The sequence below is a fragment of the Grus americana genome, chromosome 2 (assembly GCF_028858705.1).
Source record: "Grus americana isolate bGruAme1 chromosome 2, bGruAme1.mat, whole genome shotgun sequence".
Lineage (NCBI taxonomy): Eukaryota > Metazoa > Chordata > Aves > Gruiformes > Gruidae > Grus > Grus americana.
In genome coordinates, this window is record NC_072853.1 from 22,370,770 (window position 1) to 22,396,677 (window position 25,908).

The 25,908-nt window shown below is 37.4% G+C and overlaps 1 protein-coding gene across 38 annotated transcripts in view; it reads right to left on the bottom strand.

Annotated features, from left to right (window-relative positions):
• RIMS2 (regulating synaptic membrane exocytosis 2) overlaps nucleotides 1–25,908 on the bottom strand; it is a 502,429-nt gene that overhangs the window by 350,408 nt on the left and 126,113 nt on the right. For all 38 annotated transcript variants that reach the window (XM_054816636.1, XM_054816657.1, XM_054816622.1 and 35 more), the window contains exon 3: nucleotides 8,689–8,999. In XM_054816636.1, coding sequence (XP_054672611.1) covers nucleotides 8,689–8,999 — 311 coding nt within the window. The remainder of the gene's footprint in view (nucleotides 1–8,688; nucleotides 9,000–25,908) is intronic.

The following is a 25,908-nucleotide window of genomic DNA, read 5'->3' on the forward strand; positions in this document are numbered from 1 at the left end:
ACTTTGGCAGATAAACTACATCTAGGGACCCAGTCAAACGTGTACTATCAGCTGACAAAACACTGGACCACAAATTGGGAAAACTGCGTTTGGAGCAACTTAACCTCCTGTTAGTCTATGAAGATGATACACTTACTGAAGTCCCTAATAACATTTCCAGGAAGCACAGTGCTGCAGAAATGGGCACTTTCTGATGTCATTTTCTGAAACACCAGGGCGTGATTACAGGGGACAGCGCTGCACAGTGCAGAGATGCCGAAATAAGTTGCATATACGCAACCCACTGCATACCATACATAGATATTACCTTGGATTTTAAAACTCCACTCTAAGTTAGGAGTCACTGACTTCAGGTCACCTACATTTTCTACTTAACTTGAAATGACATTGTATAGAATCAAAGAATCATCATAGAATCATTTCGGTTGGGAAAGACCTTTAAGACCATCACCAGGTCCAACCGTTAACGTAGCACTGCCAAGCCCAACCACTAAACCATATCCCTAAGCACCACATCTACACGTCTCTTAAATACCTCCAGGGATGGTGACTCAACCACTTCCCTGGGCTTAGCAACACTTTCAGTGAATAAATTTTTCATAATATCCAAGTAGTCCTGCACTACTTGGCTGGAACAGGTCACTATTCCCTTAAAATGTCTGTGACTGTCTTCCTTTTGGTTAGCAAAGAACGCAGTGAGGCCTGTTCTTACCGAAAGGCACAAAATTAAGATTTCTCAAAGCTTAGGAGAGAAGCTTCCTCTTACTTTACCATGAATCTGAAAGGGCACTTATGAATGCTTGCAGAATTGTTGGAAATTGAGGAAGAGAGGTGAGCTAGAGCTAAGGGAAAGAAAAAGAACTGAGTTAGAGAAGAACAGAATGTCTGTCTTAAAGTGAAGGAATACCATGGGTATATCTTCAAAAACACACTCAACGTCTAGCCAGAGTTTGATAAGAACTTGCACCACTGAGAAAGAGATGATGATACACAAAATAAAATGAGCTAATAAAATAAATACATAACTAGATAAAGACATTCCAGAGTAGATAAAGGGACAAACAAGAATTTGGCTTGAAGAAGGGGCAGAAAAAGAAACAGAATAATCAAGCTAAAGTCAAGGAAGAAAACAGAATAGTATTGCTTAATAATGTAACTTTTAATTATAAAAATATGGTCACCCTGGTCCTAATACATTCATTTTTTAGTAATATTTTTTCCTTAGATATGACTTAATAAAATAGATTGACATTTACTAAAATTATTAAACTTGCCATGTAAAAGACAAATGACAGCTAAATTGCACTACAGAAGTGATTGCTTTATCATTTGTGACTTCTAGAGGCACAAAGAGCGAGCCAAAGAAAGAATTTGCACCAGTAACAATTGTTCATTCTCATATTTTATTTTAATTCAGTCTATATAGATATGGTAAAAAGTATGAAAATAAAAGGCCATTCATTGAAATGCCTTCTGCAGATTCCAGAACCACGCTACTGCCAGAAACTACAAACTTGGGTTAGCAGAGTCCTTCATTAAATGTTAGCCATTTCCCTCAGCTGCACTCCACAGATGTAACTTATTCACCTTTACACACCAATTTTGTAAATATGAAATTCAAACAAAATCTGTTATTTATACTTCTGAAGGGAAATTAACCTCCAAAGAACAGAGCACAGCACAACTAAGGATTATGAACAAACAGTGAGCTCTAACATTCATGTTTGTGCAAGGTCAACAAAACAGCACTTTACAAAGACAGGCTCAACCCAGAAAGGTACTGGCCTTGTTCATTTGAAAAATTAAATTCAAAATGCTACTACCTTCAATTTTTTTCTGGTATTGCTTTCTTTCAGGGTCAATTTAGCTAAAAGCAAAACTACATTTAATTCCATAAATGTTAGTTGCAGTTAGCACTTAATAAAAATGTTCGATATTCTGATACAGCTGAGATCTGTGTTCACAGATTTAGACTGTTAATGATCTTGTAGCACAGTTAAAGACATAGCTGTGATATACAGAAGCATAACTATGCAATGCAAGGCGACATTCTGCTTCAAAGATACCAAATATCAGCACTGAATATCAAGACTTCCCTGAGCTCATTCTGCGTAAGAGAGAAGTCAAAGAGGAAGTGCTAGCTTACAGCAAGCGGTATGCAACAAATATGCATAATTAAGAAAAAAAATCAAGTAATCAGTAACAGTAAGCAAAATACAAACATCATGTTGCAATGGAATTATTTTTGAAAAGGTCCTCTACAGTAAACTGTGAAAATGAAATTCCCTGCAACCAACATGAGATTTGCTCACTGCAGAGAATGATTACAGCTGAGTTCAGGTTGTCACTTAAAGCTGGAAGTCAATCTCTTTGTTATGTCTTTAATTAAAATACTCTTTAATGTTTGAAAAGAAACACGGCAGTTTCAGACTGTTTATTAAGGTAGGTTAGCTACATTTAGGGACGTTTCTTCTCTTTCTCTCTTCTCCAAACAGATTAGCTTTCCCTAAAAAAGGATCCCAAATTGTATCTACCGTTGGTCAGAGGCCCAACGCCACTCAGTACAGATTCTACAGCTAGATAAAAGCTGGCTTTTACAAAAACAAAAAAGTAATAGCATTTCTTGTAATAAAACATAATCAGAAAAAAAATCCAGAACAGCTAGCTTATTGGTTGTTCTGCTACTTTGGGGAAAATAAAAGTGGAGGGAGGGAAGCAATGCACAACTCAGAAAAAGCACAGTGAAGTGACAGTGTAGCTACACATGCCCGGAATGTTGTGTTAGTGTCACTGTTCACGTGAGTGGGAGACCCACAAAGCCGACGTTAAGAGACAAACAGAATTGTACAAGTAGTTTTGTTTCTCGGAAGACAGACAGTTCTGCAAAGGTAATGGAGGGAAAAAGCTCCCCCTCTTTTCCAGAAGTTAGAATAGAACGGAGATGCTGCAACTCGTTGCAGCTTATTAATAACAGGTAGAAGCACAGTACACCCGCCATAGGTAGTCTGGGCTGTTAATAGACAACGTCAGCAACATTCAGGAACTTTTTACAGAGACTCTGCATTACAGATGGTACCAAACTTCTTACTCATCCTCATAAGTAGGTGTAGCTTAGTCCTTGTCATAAGTGTCTAATTATTTCATTAAAATTTCTGCACAAAGAATATTGATTCAATTTTAAACTCAACCTGCAAAACACTTGTACAAAGTGTTAGATTTATTCGTGAAGTGGAAGAATATCATTATGCTTTCTCAACAATTGTGGGGGTTTTCCACTGCGGTGGTCAACAACGTTAAAAAACCAAATTCATGTCAGTTAATTCTCACATAAAGAATTCTAAAAAGTTCAGAGACACTGTTGTCCTTAATGGATACTTCTGAACACGAACAAATCTGCACACAGAATTGTCAGTCTGACTCTTGGATACCAACTCCCTTACTTTAAACACTGTCTCTGTACGATTCTTTTAATAATTCTCACTGTCTGTAAATACGGCAGCAGGTAGAAAAAAACACAGGTAAAAAGTTAAAATGCCTCTATTTTACTTGAGATTGCTTTCAAATATGCGTAGTTTCCACAGGTTCGAGTAAAGATTGTACGCTTTTTTAAGACATCTGAGCTAAAGATCTATCAACTCAGGTACTCAGAAACAGAAACAAACAAAATCAGAGGCTGCACCACAGTGCTGTGTCATAGGTGTTGCAGAAGGAAAATAGTGATAATCTTGGGAAATGGCCAGGTTTCAGCCTCTCAGAAAGAAATGCAATTGACTGGTTCTTTAACGTTACATTGTCGTACTTTAAATTGCAATTGACTGCCAGCAGTGATGCTCTCAGTATCAGTTGTTCATAATCCAGCAATTAAAGAAGAGCCCTTTGAAAAAGTTATAAAATGAAACAGATGGACGCACATTTTCATTTATTTAATTCATGCTGCTCTTTGATGTTTCTCGGCTACCTTATGCCTGCTTTTTCCTCTCTCCTCCTCTTCCCTCTTATTTTGGTCTCTTTTTCCTCCCTGTTCACACCCCGACATCCCCAACTGCAGTCCCAAAAGACAGAGCCTACGCTGCCAACTCGTACTGGCACTCCTTCCAAGAACGGAATCAAAGGGACACAGAGGACCACTTTCATTCTACTGCCATTGGTAACGCAATAGAATAAAACCTTTATATGTGGAAAACACCTGTATACATTCCATAAAGAATATATGCACAAAACCTGCATCTCCAGACCCAAATAGCCTCAATGGTCTTGTTTGCAGTTCTTACTCAGAATAAAATGCGTCCTACAAACCCCCTATGGTGTGTGGAAACCACCATAAAATCCTCTTTTTCCCTGAGATAAAAGGGATGATAGAAAATGAACCCCCAAAATACATATGTATCTTTGAAAGGAGAAGGGAAGGAAGAGGGAAGGAGGATATATTTTATCTGTGTCTGCTGGCCTGGAAAATAAATAGTGCTGTTGTGGCACTCTGCAGCTGCTCACTCTCTCAATTTGTTGTTTTCATTCTGGTTTTTCTGTTTAAATCTCATATCCTTACAGCTAATCTGAAAAGGGTTCAGGCAGCTTTATTCATTAGTCTTGCTTCAAATCATGATCTTACAGATCATGATCTTTACAGATACCAAGAACCAATTCTCTTTTTTGTCATGGTTCACCCTCTGATAGTTGCAGCAATAATAAATTGACTCATGAAACACGAAAACAAACTTTCTCACTTTTTTTTTTGCATTGAATCTCATGAAAAATATACTTGAGGAGAGCTTTTCTTACACTAATAGAATGCATGACAAATATATGTTGTAAATTCAAAGTTGAAATTTTCAGATTTTGGAAAGCATTTTGGACTCATACAGGATGGATTAGGGGAAGGAAAAAAACCAAACAAACAAAAACCCCACAACACGTAATCATTCACATCTACCTGAACTACATAAGATCATTTCATATAGGCACTAGAAATAGTTACGGGATCATAACCTTGCACTGGGAAGACGCATGGGTTGTTTCCTAGTTCAAGAGAGCTATTGCTTAAAAAGGATTGTGAAATGCCATGTATATAGAAAAGTGGTTTGTGAAGCAACACTTCTGGAATGTCAAAAAAGATTTACAGTTTAAAACACTGAATTCCTATGTGGAAAATGACTGAAATGGTTTTACAATAAATCCTACCAAGAGCAGGAAAAATAATTATTTTACAACTCAAGCATGGCCACACCTCCTAAAGATCTAACGATTCAGGCAAACAGAATGCCACATAAAAAAGCTTTGTATCAGCATTGAGGTTCCCTATTCCCCAGCTTTTATTATTAGGATGTTGTACACATTTTAATAGGACATTATAAACATTTGCTTTGGCTTAGGCTTTGGAATGAAGAAATCAACCATTTCACAAGCTGATTGCCTGCTACAAAATGACTGAAAAAAGATTATGTCTATTCAAATAATATTGCTGCTAGAAAGAAAACACAATGTATTGAATGACGGGTAGCGTAGGTCTTGGAAACAATAGAGTACGTGAATGTTTTTGATCAAGAATAAAATAAAAAGGACCCTTTTGTATAACCCAGAATTAATGTGAAATTGAATAGTAGAAATCAAAGAACCGCGGTGCACACAGCCATAAATCTACCATCTGTGCACAGCAGACCTCAGAATGGACCTTCTGAGCCTATGGATTACATAGAGTAATATGTTGCATTTCTTTGATTCACATCATTTGGTAGTTTTCAGGGAGTCTAGCGTTATACTACATCAGCATCCATACTCTGCTCACAAGGTTAAGTCTGTGAAAAGCACTACATATGGTTACTTCTCAACTGCCCTTAGAATAAAATCTCCATGTGATACAAATTATGCTAGTCTCACCTCAAACAATGTCGACTATAAAACAGTCAGTTACTGAATGTAATCTAACACTGGTTCCTATGGTGTGCCTGCTGCCTCTGCCTTCTCCATGGGTTTACTACACACACAGAAAGCAGTAAAAGCACTGTAAGGCAGATTATAAATATTGATTATGAACCAGAAAAAAAAAAAAAAAAGAAAAACTATTCTGCTGGTGGTAAATGCAACTTCTTCCTGAATAGTTTTTGACTTCTCTTTTCTTCTGTAACGGATCCAATACAAGAAAAACTTCCTTGACATCGTGCAAGATAAACAACAACGACTTCTACATATTTGAGACTTTTTTTGGCTATTTCCCTATTATTTTGAGCATTTTGAATGGCCATGTTTTTCTCCTAGAATTAGCTTATCTAGACAAATGATCTACCATACTAGAGTAGCTCAATTTCTGCCTAGAATAGAAAAAACCCCTGTCATGATGATCTCCCATATAACACATTTCTCTACCGGCTGGCTCTTTCAGTTAATGTTTAAAAAACAAACAAACATAACACGAAGCATTCAGAAAAGAAGACAGAAGACCAGAAGCCTTTAGGAAAAGTTATATACAATTGCTTGACCACAACTGCAAGTTTCAAATAGATAAAATGAGTTTTCTTAAATTGATCAATAATAATGATAATGATAATAATGATAATAATAATAAGCAGAACATATAGGGATTTATAAATTTTAATATTAAAATTATAACAAATTATGGCACATATTCTATGCATTACTTCAGTAGAAAGATTACATTATCTTCTGCTTTTAACAGTGATTGAATGTAATAAAATTGTAAGCCTTCCCAGTCTTATTGCTGAGAATAGCAATGGCACCCCAGCATATACAGGTCCAAACTTAAGGCCTAGCCTCATCCTTGAATTCTGGGATAGTCTCTCTCAGACATGCTGATATTCTTCTCGACCAATCAGACATTGATTGGGCATCGAGGAAGAGTCCTTTTTGTTATCTCCAGCAAAGGAAAGACAGTTAATGTGAGCAACATTAGGGAAGAAAATTATTCAGAAGACCCTTTAACCTTCAATAGCATGTAATATATATCATAAATATATTCTAAGCATACTTGTATATGTTAATTAGGGAACACTAGTATTAGTATCCGAATAAAACAGGAAGAGGATAACGACTGAAAAAACAATCTGGATTTAAAATATATGTTGAGTAGCAGTGATCACAATCAGCAGAATTGTTCTGCTCTCAGGCACAAAGTCTACATTGTTCCTGTTTGTAAATATTACTTCATACTGTCCATTTTTATCACATAACTCTTCTTAGAGTAAATGCACAGTACATATCTGAATTATATATTTATTTGTATTTCCCTCTCTCCCTCTCTCTTTCTGCATGCATATAATATAAAAACACTTGCAGAGTTAAATTATTGCTGAGAACAAGAAGGGTGGGTTGTTGGGGGTTTTTTTATCATCACATTGTGTATGATACCATTTTCCTGGCAAAATTAAGGAAGGAAAAAAAAAAGTACCACAAGAGAATCAGTGTCCCTCTCCTGCTCCTTAGCATCAAGTTAAGCTGCCGGCTGTATTTCTCAGAGACCGTACATATAACTGAGGAGCACTCAGAGCCACTGAGTGCTGAACCCATCAGCTGAAATCAGAGCAAAGGGCAACAGACAGAAGTAGTTAAACAAAAAGGGTTAGATTAATTGTATTCCCTTTGTTCCCAAATAAGACCAAAAACAGGAAATAAAATATGGTGGAATACAAGAGGTGAGGGAAAAGGAAAACAATTTTAATTACATTAGCCATAAAAGATATTACAGCTGTCTAACTTGTTTCAAGCTTGCGGAATAAATATTGTAACGAGGTCATAGCTGGGCAGCAGAGGAAGGCTGCCAGATTATACTGCTCTGGCTGCCAAATTCCAGGGCAGGTGGAGGTCTCTGGAAAGAGAGGGTATTATTTCCATGGAAACACGTGAGCAAGCTCACTCCCTTCTTTCCCTTCCCACCATATTTAAAGTTCTATTCTGGTCTTGCTTAGAAAGAAATTAAGTTTATTCAACGAAACAGTTTTTACTTTTGTGTTCCAGTAAAACGTAGCCACAGAGGTTGGGAGCCTTCTGGTGCCTTGTGGTACAATCACATCCAGAAAAAGGGAGGGAAGGTCCGGCTCCAGCCTCTGGCTAAACTGGGTCTTATACTGCATTAGCTCTGAAACAGCCACAGTTTCAACCAATGCCAGGTTACACTGAGATAAACCAGTGAAGAAAAAAATTTTCATACCAATGACAATAACTAACAGTAAGAAACTGAGAAAACATGAAAAGATTTAGGTCATCACACAAAGATTTCACCATCTTCAATACTATACACTGCAAGTGCTACCAGACGTTTTAATTCGGTAGTCTGAACAGCCACCATCTTCCATTAACCTGCTTTTTTGAGCCCTATTTTGGATTACAAAACTTCTGCTATAAAGTTAGCGGCCACAAAAGAAATAGAGTAACATTCTGTACAACGCAATGACTATGATTCAACAAAGTTGCAAGCACATGGACAAGCTCTGTCACACTGCAATTGTCATTTTCCATGTTGTTTTTTTAACAAGAAGCAATGAAGAACACACATTGTTCATGACCATCTGAACACGATAAGAACTCCTCAGCTACTGCTTCTTAGGATTGTTTCAAAAATCCCAGTATGTATTTTATAGGCTACAGAATAAAAATAAGATAAAGCTTTAAAAGATAAAATAAAATTTGTAGCATAAATTCGGCAGATCTTATCAGTATAAACATTAAATACTTTCTTACCTGTCTGATGTTGTGTCACTTGTTACTTGATGCTTTACTCCTGAACCATTCTTAATCGAGTCTTGTCTCGTGAGCCCTTGAGATCTGTTTTTGTCCAAAACTTGTGTGGATATGTCACCTGATGGTCCTTGGTACTGCGAATGCTCCTGCAGCTTTGCTTTCTTTTCTTGAGGCGCTTCCTCGTTCCGCAGAGCTCTAATACCTTCTTGGTCAGGCTGTTGTGGTGCATTTGATCCACTGTTGTAGAACCAGGCTCCTGATTTTGTGAGGATTTCTTGTTGTTTTCGGCACAAGTTACATACCCACATTACCTGTTCAGACATATTTAAATGGAAAACCTGTTAGCTTGTAAACACTGTATACGAAGTTTTCATCAAGCATACATCAACTGATTGCTGACACTTCCAAAGGCAGAGAGAATATTACTTTAATTCATTCTATTAAAATTACAATAATTTATCCACAGCAGAATAAAATACATTTGTACAACCTTGGAGGAAATTGTTTTAGAAAAAAATACAAACACAAAAATACTTTTATTCTATTTTTGCTTTATCATTTATAATACAAGGGAAAACCACAGATAGTAGCCATATAAATGTAAATGATCTACATATTGACATTCCAATGGCAGTAAATGTAAGATCTGAAAATGAAGACTACAGGTTGAGGATGATAGGATGACACAAAAAAAGGAATAAAAAATCCATTAAACATTTAATCCATTCTCTTACCAAGTGATAGCATCATAGAATGGTTTGGGTTGGAAGGGACTTCAAAGACCATCTAGTTCCAACCCCCCTGCCATGGGCAGGGACACCCTCCACTAGACCAGGTTGCCCAAAGCCCCATCCAACCTGGCCTTGAACGCTTCCAGGGAGGGGGCATCCACAGCTTCTCTGGGCAACCTGTGCCAGTGCTTCACCACTCTCACAGTATGTCTAATTCCTTATGTCTAATATAAATCTACCCTCTTTTAGTTTAATACCATCACCCCTTGTCCTATCACTGCACATCCTTGTAAACGGTCCCTCTCCAAGTCAGAGTAAGGAACTTTGGAACAGATCCTCTGCTGCTGCAGACAAGTAATTTTGTAATTCTTGAAAATGCTCTGCTGATTTACTTCAGCGGTGGTCTGTATCTTATATTTACATGAAGAAACTGACTTCAAGAGTGACCTGATTTGCAAAGCTATTGTAAATTAAAGCCATTTTATAAATAAAGTACCACAATATGTAAGGTGGTGAGTCTCTCCACTTCATAGCCAAGATTTAGCTTTCACTGTATGCTTACTAAATTGTTAAAATGATTACAGCTGCCCAGTTGTGAGATCCTGCACGTAATAATGAGATTTTTTAATATTCTAAAACGTACTTGCTTGCAAAGCTTTTGTATTCAATCACCTTTGTCACATGGCAAGTCCAGGAAATTGCCAATGCCAATTATCTGTAAGTTAATTTCGCTTTCAGTTCTTATGTTCCATGAGTATAAATCAGGATGTAATGAATCAAATACAACACACCAGTTATTAATGCAATGGCATGTTCAAACTAGTTATTGTGTTATCTTAAAATTTGGATTTTAGATAGCATTAATTCACTGCAAGTTTAGTCCTTCACTCCTTAATATTCTTTTTTCTTCAACCTTAACTCATGTCTTCTGTTCATTATATATTTTTGTCTTAGTTCACAGACAAAATTGTATCATTTTTACTACATGTTTCTGAAATATCTACACTTAACCTTCGATCAGGTTATCATGCCTCCAGTTCTAGTCCTACCCCACACTACCTCTTTTCCAAGGGTTTACAGTACAGGACATTGAAAGGCTTACAGTAATGCTATTCATTATTCTTTTAAATGCAGCTAGCTCAATGGTTGAATCACATGGAAAATAGTTTCTACCTACACAATACATCTAGCTCCATCCACCAGAAAAGGTTTCAGAAGCTGCAGTCTGTGTCTTACTTTTATTCTCCAGGCAGTTATCTCATAGAAAATTTGGACCATGCTGTCTAGTCCAGTCCCACCAAAAATGTTTTGATGAAAGTTTCATATAGAAGGCTACTTGGATACAAGGTTCGTACTCAAATTAAACTCACTGACTGCCTCATTCACAAACTGCCAGGCTGGGGCAGGAAAAGGAGGCATCACTTTTCCATTTAATAGTGGCAATATGCCCCATCCTGTTAAACTTCCTTCTTAACCGTTTATAGTGCTGATACTCCATCTATGAGAACTCGTGTCTGCTCATTTCAGCAAGACAGAACAAACTATCAAAGCGCTGAGGGTAAAAGAGAGACTCCCTGAGGAGCAGCTTGCTGTCTGAAGTAGGTTAGGTGTCCTGAGAACAAAGGTCAATATGGTATGCTTCAGGTATGCTTCAGGCCTGGCCATCATTCAAATACACATTTAAAAGCAGGTCTGTTTTAGCTTTGCTAACTAAGTTAGAAAGTACACAAAAGCTCCAAACTGAAATTTCAGCCCCAAAGACAGAAGTATTTTTGCCCTCTTTAATCAATAGCAATTAAAAACCTTTCGTATTTCTGTATGGTTTGTACACAGCTGAAAGAAGTTCTAAACTTTCCATGTATGTGTCAGCGCAATGAAAGGACCAGAGCTGAAACAATTATTTAAGTATAAAAATATATAACAATTTGAATGACTGCAAGATAACCCCCCCACACACAAATTTTTTGTATGCTATTTTTCCTTCCATCAGTAGATGTTAAAATGTAACAGAAACTAGATAAGTCTAAACACTCGAGCAACTACGTCCTTGACTGATAGTCACATGTTCTTGCAGGACACTGCACTCTGGAATGACCGACATTGTTCTCCTGTACCCAACAGAATGAGAGGTCCTTCTGAATGGATATGATTTAATATCTCCTCCTCTAAAGGCAGAATCAGGAAGAGTACTCCTGACCTTCCCCATGGCACACAAAATTTAGTGATCTGTTTCAACATAAACCTCGGGTCCTGCCAAGCTAGGTAGATGGTGATGTAGATGAACAGAGCAATGAGACAGAGAACTGTCAGTGCCATGAGAGCCATATGAAACAAGTAAACATTTTATGATAAGAGTCTGATCAAACCCAGTCCCTTATTAAAGATGCTATGCCTATCTTTGTTGTCACTATCTACAGTACCATCATCTGGTATTTTATTTCCTTCTCTACAGCTTGGAAGCTGTTTTTTCACTGCCTGTCAGTGACATTTCAAGGAAGACATCATATTTTTCTCCCAGGCCCTGCTGAAGTCAAACTGGTTCCAACTGTTTCCATTGTGCAATGTTTCTTACAGACTACCAAAGTAATTGTGTCATACCTGCGGGAAACAATATGAGCACTTAAACTGAAAGCGCCTCATGAAACAAAATTAAAAAAAAAAATTACTTAAGGTATTTCATGTTGGAAAATATATGCATGAAAAATGCATATATTTATGTATTTCAAAGTTTTCTGTCTTTCTAAGAGTGTTTCATAATATTTATAGCTCACACTTCTGATAAAGCCTTATTTCCAACGTACTTTCAACATGTAGACTTCCATCGTGTTGACCCAAGCAGTTATAATTTTAGCTTCACATAATCACACACAGTGAGCAGAATGGCATCTGTCCCGCACACATAGAAATTTAGGTGCTTTCGGTGAGCACCAAGAAATTCAAGCCCTCAGCTAGTACAGGGCTAAACTGACTTCTCCATCTTATCGTAGATAAGATTGCAATCGTTGTAATTACCCATAAAAAATATTGGTAATTTACAGTTCAGACCTCTCAATTAAATGACAGACATCCGTGTAAGATGGCATCGGAAGAGCGCAGACGGGAAGGCGGCATATTCCTGGACAGGATTTCTGCTTCTGCGACAGAGCTCTGAGCGGCTCACACGCAGGGCAGCTCTGTCCCTGCCGAGTCCCGCCAGGACAGAGCGTTGCACGTGCCTGGGACAGCAGCACAGCAAACGGAAGGGGAGAACACGCGAGTGGATTGCACGCTTAATACACGCGTTTTGACATATCCGCAAAGAAGAACCGCAGAAGCTTCCCTTCTAAAGCAGTCGTTGAAAAAGGGCTAATGCCTGTCATCGGAAATCTGCTCTCTAAAGTACGCATGCTACTTACTGCGCCCATTTTCAAATCTCCTAACCTCCGCTTTGAAGACTTCAACAGTTGTGATCGTATTTTTTACATGAAGGTCAGTGTTGCAATTCATGGGTGTCAGTTCTTCCTAACATGGGAACGCTGCCAATTTGAAAAGGAAAAAATGGACAAAAATCTGCTCTCCAACATCTCTAATCATTATTTCAGTACCAGTTTAAAACGAGAATCTAAAGCGCTCGTGGCTCTGTGTCGGGCTGCGCATTTCGGTACGAAAGGCTGAAACACCACCTTGTGCCCAGGATAAGAATTGCTGAAGTTCTGAAATAAATTTCTCCTGTAAAGTGTGAAAATATATCTAATCTGACATTTTCACATTAACTCTTAACTGAATTTGTTTCGTGAAGAGAAATTTCTTTTATTACACAACACTGAAAAGAAGTATTCCGAATTTGGATTAGACAGATTTGCCTCAAGCCTTCCACATGCTTTCCATTCACAAAGATTAATTCCATACATGGAACAAACAAGTTCTCCCTCATTTTTTATTTCTTCACCATTTTTTACAAGATTATTCATAATATGCTTTCACTTCTGCTAACACTTTCCAAAAGCTTTCATCAGATAATATTAGCATTTTTTATTACATAAGCCCACAAAAATAAATTTTGCAAAACCTGCCATAATCAGCCATTTCACATCTACACGTCAGACACTGCACAGAAAATCACTGCTTTGTATTGTCCTAAATAAAACATTATAAATTTGTCTATTAGATGAAATTCTTCAAAACACATTTCACACACCACTTTAAATTCAATAAAATGGAAAAAATATTTTTAAAGACATTACCTCTGCGGACATTTTAAAGCAAAAATATGTAATAAAAAGGATATAGTATGACAATCATTTTAATATTTTCAGATAAATTATGTGAAAAGACAGCTACCTTACAAAATACCATTCACTGTTCCCCTAAGTATAATTACAGATGGCCTAACACAAACTTCTAAGAACAAAATGGAAATCTTACTTTATTTAGATTAAAAGGCACAGTATATTTAATTACACACTGGCCTGACTTTGACAGTTAGACACTACCATCTAAGAAATAATTACACCAAATCCTCATCAGGAATATTACTTTGAATTACAGGTGTGCAGAGGTGCAAAATCGTACTGGAAGGCTTCCATAGGACAGTAAAATTTATTATTATGGTTTTATCAAATCTCTTAGAGTTCATCTGGTTGCAGAAGCACCTAATATATTAGCATTATATTAACTGCTGTGCTTGCTGCTAGTGTTCTTCAGAAAATTTCACTTGGTTTAAATATATATGTGGTGGGTTGGGGTTTTTTTTCCTCTTATTTTATGTAAGATACAATTCGTTAAACATTATACAAGGTAACAAGAACACAGCATTGAAAGGAAGGGGAACAAAAATGGAAGAGTAGGAAAACTTTGCTTGGGTGCAGCATCAAGGTAACTAATCATGTTTCCTAACATACTACAGTTAGTTTTTTTTTTCTTTTTTCAGTCTGTCACAGATACAAAACAATGTCGTTACATTACGGAGCAGGGCAATGTTTGCAGCCACCCTGTATCAAAGAATTTTTTTTGAGGAAGGAGTACTTTGTCCCTTCAATAGTCACTACGTCGATGTGGAATAGACACTGCCAAATCAGCACCGGCACTCAGTGACACGAGTCACCTTCCTCTGTAGTCACGGAAGTTACAATTATATAGCAAATCTATACAGCTTTGGCTAATGTGGCCCTGGTATAAGTAGGGCCCAATGGTATCTTCCTTACCTCTGGTCCCAATTTCTCCTGATCTTTCCCCATTTTGCCTATTTGAAATATGGCAGTGTTTCCCAAGAACTGTAAGTTTAATCAGTCTCCTGGTTCTGGGGCTGTGAGGGTCACTTTGAACATTGTCTCCCCAGAAAATGAGACTGAACTGCTTTTCTCATTATTGGTTAGTTTCTGAATACATTAAAATCCCCCAAAGTCTTCCAGTAAAATAGCAACAGCACTATTAATTGCCCCTGTTAGAAGTAAAACTTTTTGGTACTCTGCATATTACTTAGAGTTCAAAGCTCTTTAAATTAGGAGACTTGAAGTTAGCTAAAATATAAAATCCTATCTATTTGGTTCTATATACCGCCAAAAAAATGGCTGATGTTTGCTCTAGAAAACAATAATTCACTTCTCGCTCCTTCCCCCCGCCTCCCCGTCTGAAATCTGTATTCTTACAGCTGAGTACTGATTTCCATTATCGATGAGGGAGAATTTGTATTGCTTTCTATGAGGTGCTTCCTTTAATTTTTTTAATTTTGATATTCCTTTTTAATGGAAGCAACTGCCTACAACTGTGTAAGACTTACACAAAGCATATGCTATCAATAGCCAACATTCATATTTCTGGAAAACACAGAGGCTTTTACAATGGCTGGAGGATTTAGGGCTCATCTACAGAGACATCATTCTAGAGGTTCAGGTCCAGATTACTGATGCTTCTTTTGTAGTTATTAAGAACTATTTTAAAGACACAAATTCATTATTTGGGAGTGAATGGAATAAATCATACCTACTTTATGCTCATGCATTGTAAACAGCAGCATCTAGATATATTTTTAATGAAGCAGAAACTTTTCCAATTCATATTTCTGCTCTGACTGTACAGACAAGTCATCACCATGTAAACATGAGGGTCCCCCCATCATTAATTTCTACCTTTTTTCAAAGAAATCTTGTTTTACTTTTTCTGCTGTTTTCTTTCTAAGCATCTACTCTTTTTTGAAACTTAATAGGTTTTCTCTTTTCTTTTCCAGTGTCGATCCTACTTTCAGCAGGATGTTGGACCAGATAAATCCCAGGTCCGTTCCAAACTGAATGATTCTATGATCATTTGCACCTGCATTTTGGTAACTATTTTTCTACATAAAAATAAATGCCAAACAATTGTTTCAAGGTCAACAGAACAACTCTTGATTTATTTGATCGTAACTAAGAACAAAAACTTGTAGTAGCTACAGTACTGTGAAATATTTCTTAAAGATGGTTTAGGTTTTTATTTTATATCAATCAACTTTACTGCTTCTCTTTCAAGGCAAAATGAATCTGCAAGATTTCATATCCTCTAAAAAGAAATTAATTATATTATTGACATTGCCTGGTAGGTTGGGGAGGTTCAGACTGGACATGAGGATGCATTTCTTTAGCAAGAGGGTGGTCAAACACTGGAACAGGCTTCCTAGAGAGGTGGTCGATGCCCCAAGCCTGGCAGTGTTTAAGAGGCATTTGGGCAATGCCCTTAACAACAATGCTTTAACTTTTGGTCAGCCCTGAAGTGGTCAGGCAGTTGGACGAGATGGTCGTTGTAGTTTCCTTCCAACTGAAAATATTCTAGTCTAGTCTAGTCTGATACTGCACTATAGCAAACAGAGGCTAGACCGTACTATTCATCCATGTAACTCTACCTTATTCATTCAACCATACCTGTGGGACACCTTCACCTTTTGTGTCACACCTTTCCCTTCTGTGAAATTAATGCTTTTAGTCAGTGAAGTATATTACGGGAGCAAAAATAACCTCTGGATTTGTGACTGTTATAAGAGCTGATAAAGATTACCCTGCTTTTCAATTTTTTGCTATGCCACTAGTCTGTGCTATGGTACTGACTTTCACTTTCATGCAAGTAATAAAGTTATAACCAGTTTGACAAAATGTGAGAACTGCTATAACCTTTATTGGCCCTATATCCATAATTGCAAATGGATACCCATCCCCCAAAATTCTGTTCAATACCACAAGGATTCCAATACCAGTTAATAAAAGTAGGAAAGCTTGCGATACGGGTATGACACTAACATCTCATATATTCCTTCTTGTGCGTGCGTTTGATACAGTATATGTAGTTACATGGTTCTATCTTTTAAGCATAAGAGAAAAATATCACAAGTGACTACAATTTTAAAAAGGTATACTCACTCTTTTGTACTAATTCTGTTTGTCATCCTAATGCCAGTGCATCTCTCTTGTATCAATTTTTTAATTATCCTTAAGGCACATACTAGCTATTTTCTTCAAACTTTTTTTTTATCCAAGAGTACAATTAGTGAATAAGACTTTTGACTAGGAAAACATATTATTTATGTTCAAAAAATGTGAAAAAGGCTTCCACATGCACAGTAGAACTAGAAACTCTTAGTTGGAACACTAATCTAGGTGGGTTAATATAAGCCAGAGCACGTTCTTCCTCAATTATACTGTATAAAAAGAAGTAGTTCACACATAACATAACTGATATTCTTTAAGATCTGTAAAGGCACTGATTTGCTTTTTTTCATTATGGCACAGGCACAACTCAACACTATCCAGTCCAAAGTGTTTCTGTCAATGCCACTGGAAATAGTGCATAATTCCTGCACAGTGCCATACTGACCATACACAACTCCTTCCCGAGCTTTCATGATTTCGTGAAGAGCTAGGTGGTGTAAAGACTTCCAGTGAGGAAATGGCTAATGTGAAACCAGGTGTCATCTGGACATAGTACACACGAGTGAGTGTTACATCCCAGCAAATACAGCTACGCTGCTTCCAAAATGGAGTTTCTAAGCCCACACAGTACTCGCCAGGGCCATGAGGGCTCATTAAATCAGTGCGGTGGGTTTGGGCATGAAATAAACCTGCCATAAGTGAACAGAATCCACAACACAGCTCCACGTGGTCTTTCTTTAACCTTGGAAACTTGCATAATTATGTAATATATTGAGAATGTACAGCTGACCAAGCTACACCTCTACTGAAGTTTCAGATTTGTAACAATCTTAGGAAAGCAAGAGAACTGAGCATGCAGTCGCTGTCACTTTTCTCAGCAAGTTTAAGCTCATTAAGTAGGAATACTGGATAGGAAGAGATCTCGTATATTGATTCCAGTTGCCTGCTGCTTCAGGCAAGGGTATTTTTTTTAACAACTTTATAATTTAATAAAGTTCCATCTTAAAATTAACTAGAAATAATGAGGCCAAAATCCGTCAAAACGCTTTTCCAAATCCTACGGCTAGAATGGAGAGGATGTCTTTTAATTTCCAGTGCTCATTTATTCCAAGCTAGTTTATTGCTATTTATTCTCATACCATTTAAATAGCTCCTTTCTCTCCTCGGCGTTTGCTGCCTGATGTTTTCATAGAGAGCAATCACATACCCTCTCTGTTTACATTTTTCAAGACCAAACAGATTCTGCTCTTTCAGGCTATGCCTATACTAGCAAGACATAACCACGTCACGGAGCCAGGTGCTGGCCCGTGATTGCCTGTTAATTCTTGCGCTTCCTGGCACAGTCAGGCCTTGGCTAAGCAGCATCTCCCAGACAATGCCAGCACACAGCGCAGGAGAACAGCATGGAGCAAGAACTGCTCCCAAAAAGCAGCTTGGACAGAGCCACCCTGCTATGGAAAGCAGAATTCAGGGCTGTTGAGCAGGACTGAGCCACACAGGAATCCCTGGCCTGTAGTTCAGAGTAGAAATTCTTAGTAGTCCTTAAATTTCTGATTTTACACTTAGTGCTATTTAATCTCACTCATTTAAACTACTAGAGTTCACAAGGTCATCTGGTTCTTTATTATACAGTATCCCCTTGCTCCCCTGTACTGATAAGTATCCAACTTTGTGTCACCGGTGTATTCAATTACGGCATTCTTGTTCTCTGTGCCAAGACCACTAGTGAAAATATTAAAGATCTTCCCCAGTATTAATGCTTGAGAAACTTGGCTAGGGAGTTGCTTATAGCTTTCCCCCCTATATCATTATTCAATTAATCCTTATTGTTTCAGTTTAACCAGTAATTTCTAGGTGGTGTTGTATCACTTAATCTTCTGCAAAGAAATTACAGTTAATTGTTGTACCCTAATCCCTAGCCATCTTTGCACACAAACGAGTTCCTTGGACTGCTCAGTCCGATTGTTTTTGCCTCTTTGTTCCTTTAATTCCTCGAAAAATAATTCTCTCTGTAGACACTACTGTTAGAGCAACTTTGCTGATGAATTAAAAATTTGTGATGGAGGAAAGGCAGTTAAATTTTTTGGTAGAAAAATACAAATAGGCAGTCATGGATGGAGTAAGGTAATATAAATAGACATTAGAATTACTAATTTTCAACAGTTTTATAGAAAAGTGATTGACGCTAACAGTTTATAACACAAATACAGGGTGTCTAAAAATATTAAGTTTTATTTAAGAAAGGATTATTACAACATTTTTTTATTTTCTTTAAAATTTTTATAATAATTAATTCAGGCAAAATAAGTACTGTGTTCCACCAGATTTGGCACACAATATCCAAATGACAGTTCCAAGTTGTTTTATTTTACAAAGTTTTTTGCTCTCAAAGGCACTGGTAAAAGTATTAAAATACCTTACAGTCATTTGATTTTGAGAATTTTGTTGCCTGAAAATCTCAATTAGATGTTATTTATGCCACTTTGTGTTCAAAATTCTGTACTAGTGTCACAGCTTCATTAAGAACCAGCTAATAAAAATAACAAATGATCTACAGCACAGAGGTGGTGAGCATATTCATTAGTTAACACTTGTAAACAGTCTGAAGATGAATAGCACTAAGTGTTCACAGGTTATTTAGTACTACAAGACATGATATCAACATCAATAAGAGGCCAAAAAGGGAGCAAATGTGACAGGACCACAATAAGCCTGGGGTATGTATGCAAATAGCATTAAATTGAAGTCAGCAGAACTCCACCACTTACATCATCTCTGTCATCACTCATTACTGAAATTGTCTAAGAAAAATGAAAGATCCAACTGTAATGAAATGTAACAGAATGGTAATAGAAAAATTGAGATGCTTATCAGGCAGTTACTGCTGTATTGAATCCCACATAGATGTTCTTCAACTTACCATAAACTTGCTGCCTATACCCTGACAATGTAGTCACAGCAGCACAGCTCTCAGTGCAAGCTGCAAAGCTCAGACAAAAAATAAGACACATAGAGTCATAGAATCAAGGAATATCTCAGGTTGGAAGGACTCATAAGGAACATCAAGTCCAACTCCCTGCTTCTCACAGGACTACCTAAAACTAAACCATATAACTAAGAGGATCATCCAGATGCTCCTTGAACTCTGACAGGGTTGGTGCTGTAACCACTTCCCTGAGGAGCCTATTGCAGTGACCGACCATCCTCTCAGTAAAGAACCTTTTCCTAATGTCCAATCTGAACTTTGCCTGATGCAGCTTCATTCTATCTCCTCATGTCCTATCACTAGTCACCAGAGAGAGATCAGCAGCTCCCCCTCCATTGCCCCCCTTGAGGAAGCTGTAGACTGCGATGAGGTCACCCCTCAGCCTTCTCTTCTCCAAGCTGAACAAGCCAAGTGACCTCAGCCGTTCCTTGTAAGTCTTGCCCTTGAGACCTTTCACCATCTTGGTCTCCCTCCTCTAGACACACCCTAACAGTCTGATGTCCCTCCTACGTTGAGGCGCCCAAAACTGCACACAGTACTCGAGGTGGGGTGCGGAAAAGGGTGGGACAATCGCCTCCCTCAACCAGCTAGCTACGCTATGCTGTCCAGGCTGGTAACCTACACTGAGTTGCATGCTACAACAGCTACCCATCTTATGCCTACATGAGATGCAGCCACAGTTAACTCTGACGGAACAGTAAGAAAAGTTAAGATTAAAAAAAATATTTTACATGTATGCCACTATGTCAGAATTTCAAAATAGAAAAGGAGAACTAGGAGTAGAAAAGCAACAGACTGAGTGACACCTAACACAGTCAGGTATATATTACTTACCAACATGCTGAAGAGAACAGCCATATTTTACAAAAGGAAAAAGGAAGTTATTTCCAATGAAATAAAGCTATTTTTTTTAATTCCGGTGTCGAATAACCCCCTTTGTTAGGAAACACATCTAATTAGCCTACGTTTCTACTTTATACCTATTGATAATTCTCTGTACTTCCAAAATTATTTCTTCCTTAAAAGTATCTACAAATTCCACGTATGCAAAGTCCTTCTGCTACTTCAGCAGCCTGTTGAAGTAGCTAGGTGAATGCTTCCCCTTCACTGCTAGCATAAATTAGCAGGCTTTGAAAGTGTTACGAGTGAGAATTACTGCCTTCCCTAAAATAAGTACTGCTTCGCATTTCACTCAGATAATTGTATCTACAGTTTAACAACCACTTTCTGCTTTATTGTTCTTTTGCATCCTTCCCTCTTGTGGGGAAAGAGATAGAAGGCGGTAAAACTCTTCACGTACGCAGTATGTGTATGTGAGCTGACAGCATAAAGCAGAACAACTCAAAGTCTCACACCTCAAGTCCTTCACGTCCTTCCAAATTCCTAATATGAGAATAGAGATGAAGTAAGAACAGGAAACATCTCTCTTCAAAAATCCACACTACGATTTCAGTTTGCAGCTAACGACTAGCAGACTTTTCAAAGAGTATCGCCTAATTATAAAGGTAATTCAGTCCTGACAAACTTCGCATCAGGATTTGAAGTTCGCATCAGAATAAAAGGCTTTCTAGAAGTGTATCCTGGAAACTATGTCTGTGCCTTAGAAATGACATGCAGTTTGCCTAACAAAGAGCATGGAATTTGTTGGGAAATCTTTTTAAATAGGCTGTGCAGTTATTACATTCCAGCTCACAGCTGGAAGTTCTTATCAATTTACTCTGATAAACCAACATATCTTACTATTATCATCTCCATGAGGCTTCTGCTTCTCCCTTCATTTTTTCAGTATACACTACAGACAATGTTGAGTGAAGCAAGCCAAGGTCTGTGGAGACACTACATGTAGCCTACATAAAATGATTGAGGCTTCAGAAAGAAAAGCAGTTAAACAGGCACTTTTGCTGAGATTAAATCCTGACACAATGGTTTCTCTATGAAAGAAATTTTTATCTTCTCAGTATGTGAAGGTATATGTGTTTTCATTCCTCATTCTGGACCAGATCTAACCTATATTTAATTCTACTGGAAGCGAAGACAGTGGTCTATTTATCTCTGACAAAGCCATCCCTTTCTTCCCTAGTTGTTACGTGTAAGTTTGTAACTGCTGGCATGCTCTACCTCAAATAATCACCTCACACAGCAGACAGCTCCTGCTTCATGGATTTGGGGCATGAACAAACCCTTACCTATGACAACTATATGACATGCAGATTAGAATGTGCCATAAAGGACACAGCATTACGTTACACTTTCCTAGACTTGGATGAAAAGTAGAAATGGAAATCATCTGAAATACTGACCTGGCATCATCATAATAAAATATTTCTGGCTCCCTCTAGTGGGCTTTAGTCTGGTATCGCGTGAGCAATGGTGCAGCCACGCACCAACAGCAACAGGCTTCGGAAAGTTGTAACAAAAACTTTGAAGTCTTCTTTCAATACTTCTAGCATTTCTGTCAACAGCCTCTAAAGTTAGCCAGATTTCTCGAAAGAGTCCTGTTTCATTTTATTTTTATTTTATTTTAGATTTCAAATGTAGATACTTGAAAGGCTTAAAGGCCCTGTATTGGTCTAACACCTAGCTTTAAGTATTTGAATAGTTGCACCGTATTACAGCATTTTCTGATGCAATTGTTGATGCTATAGCGTCAGCTTTTCTATAAACAAAACTAAATTTAGGTACTTTAGGATTTCTTCAAATATATGAAGTACAAATTTCCACAGTGCAAATCCTTGAATCTTTCTGAATTTGCAAAATCCCCTGTGTCAACAGTTAACATTGGTCAAAGACCAAGATGCTTTAACTACTTTTATTCTTAGAACAGTTTGGTTTGGTTTCATCTCTTTCTTTTCTTTTTTTTTTTTTAAAAGATTTTTTCTACCACAACAGTATCTAGTTTAGCTTTAAAATAGCTGGTTCCAAATAAAAGCCTCATTTAACTATATTAAACTGACCAAAAAACTGTAAAGATTTTCTTGTATTTCTGTTGCACAGCTCATATTATCAGATCATTCAGTAGCAGGAACTCTCAAGTTCCAAATTAGAACCAGTTTTGGTTTTTGTAATTGACTAAAAATATACTTAAAGAACTTTAATTTTATTCCCTAATTTGAAAGCTCTTTCTCTTTTTTCCTGTGTCTGCCAGTACAAAGAAATCAGATGTTTGAAATCCTAATTTAAGTGTCATAGAAGCACTGACAAAGTTTTGTGTAGTCTTTTGGTTGGTTTTGTTCTTTGTTTTTTACGATTAGGACACTAGCTGCAGTAATACGTTTAAATCAAAGCGGATGACAGATGATGAGTATGCCAGTAAACTGCCTCCTGGTTTTATGTAATGGATGACCACAACTGAGCTTATGAAGATCAGCTTACTGTCGTGGATTCTAGACCTGAAATTCCAGCCCATTCTTCAAAATACACTGATAGCATTTCAAAAGACTTTTTAAAAAGTGGTAAATTGTAAAAAGAAATTCTGAAAGACTGAGGGTCCCCCGCACTACAACTAATGTTTGCAAAGGCAAAATTGCTCCAGCTTCAATTAAACTGCTGCAAAGAGAAAAAACTCTCAAAGACTGATTCCATGTGACTCATATTTGCAAATGGGAAAGGAAAAAACTCTTTTACCAAAAAAAAATATTAATTTTAGATCAATATTAGTTAAGTGTGAAAGCAATAAAGCTACCAATAGACAACACAGAAGACCTGATATAATACAAGAAAAGGGAGATGGTATTCTGTTTTTTAACGTATCTAACCTGAAAAACACGTTCCCAAGACTCAGCTGATGATACACAATTTACAGCCTGCTGTACCCGTCTGTGATTCAGCCAATACTAATGAACAATGGAAACTGTCCTTGGTTTTGAAGCAATATGATAGAACTGCACTTTTCTTATATCACGTTCAGCATTAGATGGTGCCTGAAAAATGTTTCTTGAATAACGCTGTTTTCAAGAGAGTACCTCACAGATAGCTAACGTCACTGTAGTAAATGCGCACCTGCTCTGACTTCTGAAAGCAAACAGTACGTACACTTTCAATTTTTACAAAAGGAACGTCAAAACAATAAGAATGCTGCATAGTTTCTTCTCATGTATTCAGAGCAGTTCCCTGAACATTCTCAAATGTCCTATCAGAAAAAAAAAAAAAATTTGGTTCAGAGACAAATTACTTCAAAAAATGAATTACAATTTTTTTTTTTTTATCTTAGTGCAGTTACACTACAACCAAAAGAAGTGAAAATAGCAGTTCTTCGGCCTAAAATCAGAATCTGCTATCTTTATTTAGAGGTCAGAAAATGGTAAAATATTTAAATGGATGAGTAGAGGAGCGTGCATTCGATAAAGCCTATTGAGTAAGGATATGCACTTTTTAAAGTTTTCTATGATTTTTTCTATATTTGCTAACATCCTACTCAAAAAAACAAGTCAATAAAACTAGATACTTTCATCATTTTCATCCCCTCAGATAAGGGTCCTCACATGGACATAGCATTAAGTTCATAGTTGTAAAGGATGATTTCTTCAAAATATAGACGTTCATAATACCAAAATTATGAAATACAGGCAAAAAACCCCACCTTCATGGAATTTTACTGATTGTTAAAGAAAAACAGGGTGAAGATGAAATAAAACTTCAGTAACTTAAAGGATTCCTTGGGACCTAGGTCAAAGCGATTGGAAAGGCAAATATTTTTCATCTGCTAAAGATTTATTTGCAGAATTACTTGGGATCAGTTATGTCTTCATTCCTGTTTGACAAGTTGATTTTCTGTAAGCATAAGGCACACAAGACAGGGGAAGAACTGGTCACATCAAAATTAGCATCACCATGCATATAACTATAACCGGCGTTAGAACGTGATCACACACAACTACAAGGATGAAAGGCACAGGATGTAGTGCGTTTGGCTGGGACAAGTTAAATTTCTTCATAGTAGCTGCTATGGGGCTGTGTTTTGGATTTGTGCTGAAAACAGCGTTGATAACACACTGACTTTTTAGTAACTGCTGAGCAGTGCTTACATAGCATCAAGGCCTTTGCTCCTCAGAGTGCCCCACCAGCGGGTAGGATGGAGGTGGTGCACAAGGACTTGGGAGGGGACACAGTTGGGACAGCTGACCCCAACTGACCAAAGGGTTTTTCCATACCATATGACGTCATGCTCAGCAATAAACTGGGGGGAGGTTGGCAGGGGCGTGCTGCTCAGGAACTGGCTGGGTATCAGTTGATTTGTGATGAGCAATTGTTTTCATTTGCATCACTTGTCTTTCCTGGGTTTTATTTTCCTCTCTCTGTTACTTTTTTTTCTCTTTTACTTACAATTTTATTTTTTTATTATTACTTCTTTTTAATTATTAAACTGTTTTTATCTCAACCCACAAGTTTGTTTCTCACTTTTACCCTTCCGATTCTCCCCCCAACCAACCGGGGCCACGGAGAGAATGAGCGGCTGTGCAGTGCTTAGTTACCAGCCGGGGTTAAACCACGACCCAGGACGAAAAAGCTTCTATTCCACAGCAAAATCACTTTTTATGGACTTACAATACTAACAGCTAAGGTCCTTACCTAAGTAGCATGTTTGCAATGCTTTCTAATCAACTGTAGAAAATCTAGTAAATGCCAAGATTTATGAGACAAGTCTCAGTAACTTTTTTATATCCTCAGACTTTAAGAATAATAGCTGCAGCTCCCTCACTGGGCAACCACAGTTGTAAAGGCATAACAAAGATCTTATTGCAGAATTTTCAAATGACAGGGGCAAGAACCTGACTTGCCTTTTTACATTTCATACAACATCAGGAACTTTCTGAAGGACTGCTTTGAGGTTTATTGTAACCAAACAGAAGCATATAACCAGCTCTGGACCAAATTATTTTGATATATATGGAAAGAGTTGTGCATCTGCTTTGAGTAAAAAAGGATCCTTCATGTCTAGCAGTTTTAAAAAACTATCCAAATTATATCAGGGGTGTCTAAAACCAAAATATATTTAGGTTCCATTAATTCCCAAAATTCAGTGTTGGATTCCTTCTCATGTGCCAGGACTTCTGCTAATAAGATAAGAAATAGTGGCTTTGAAGAGGTCAGTAAGAGGAAACTTGCAGATCTATATACAGCTCTTCTCCTT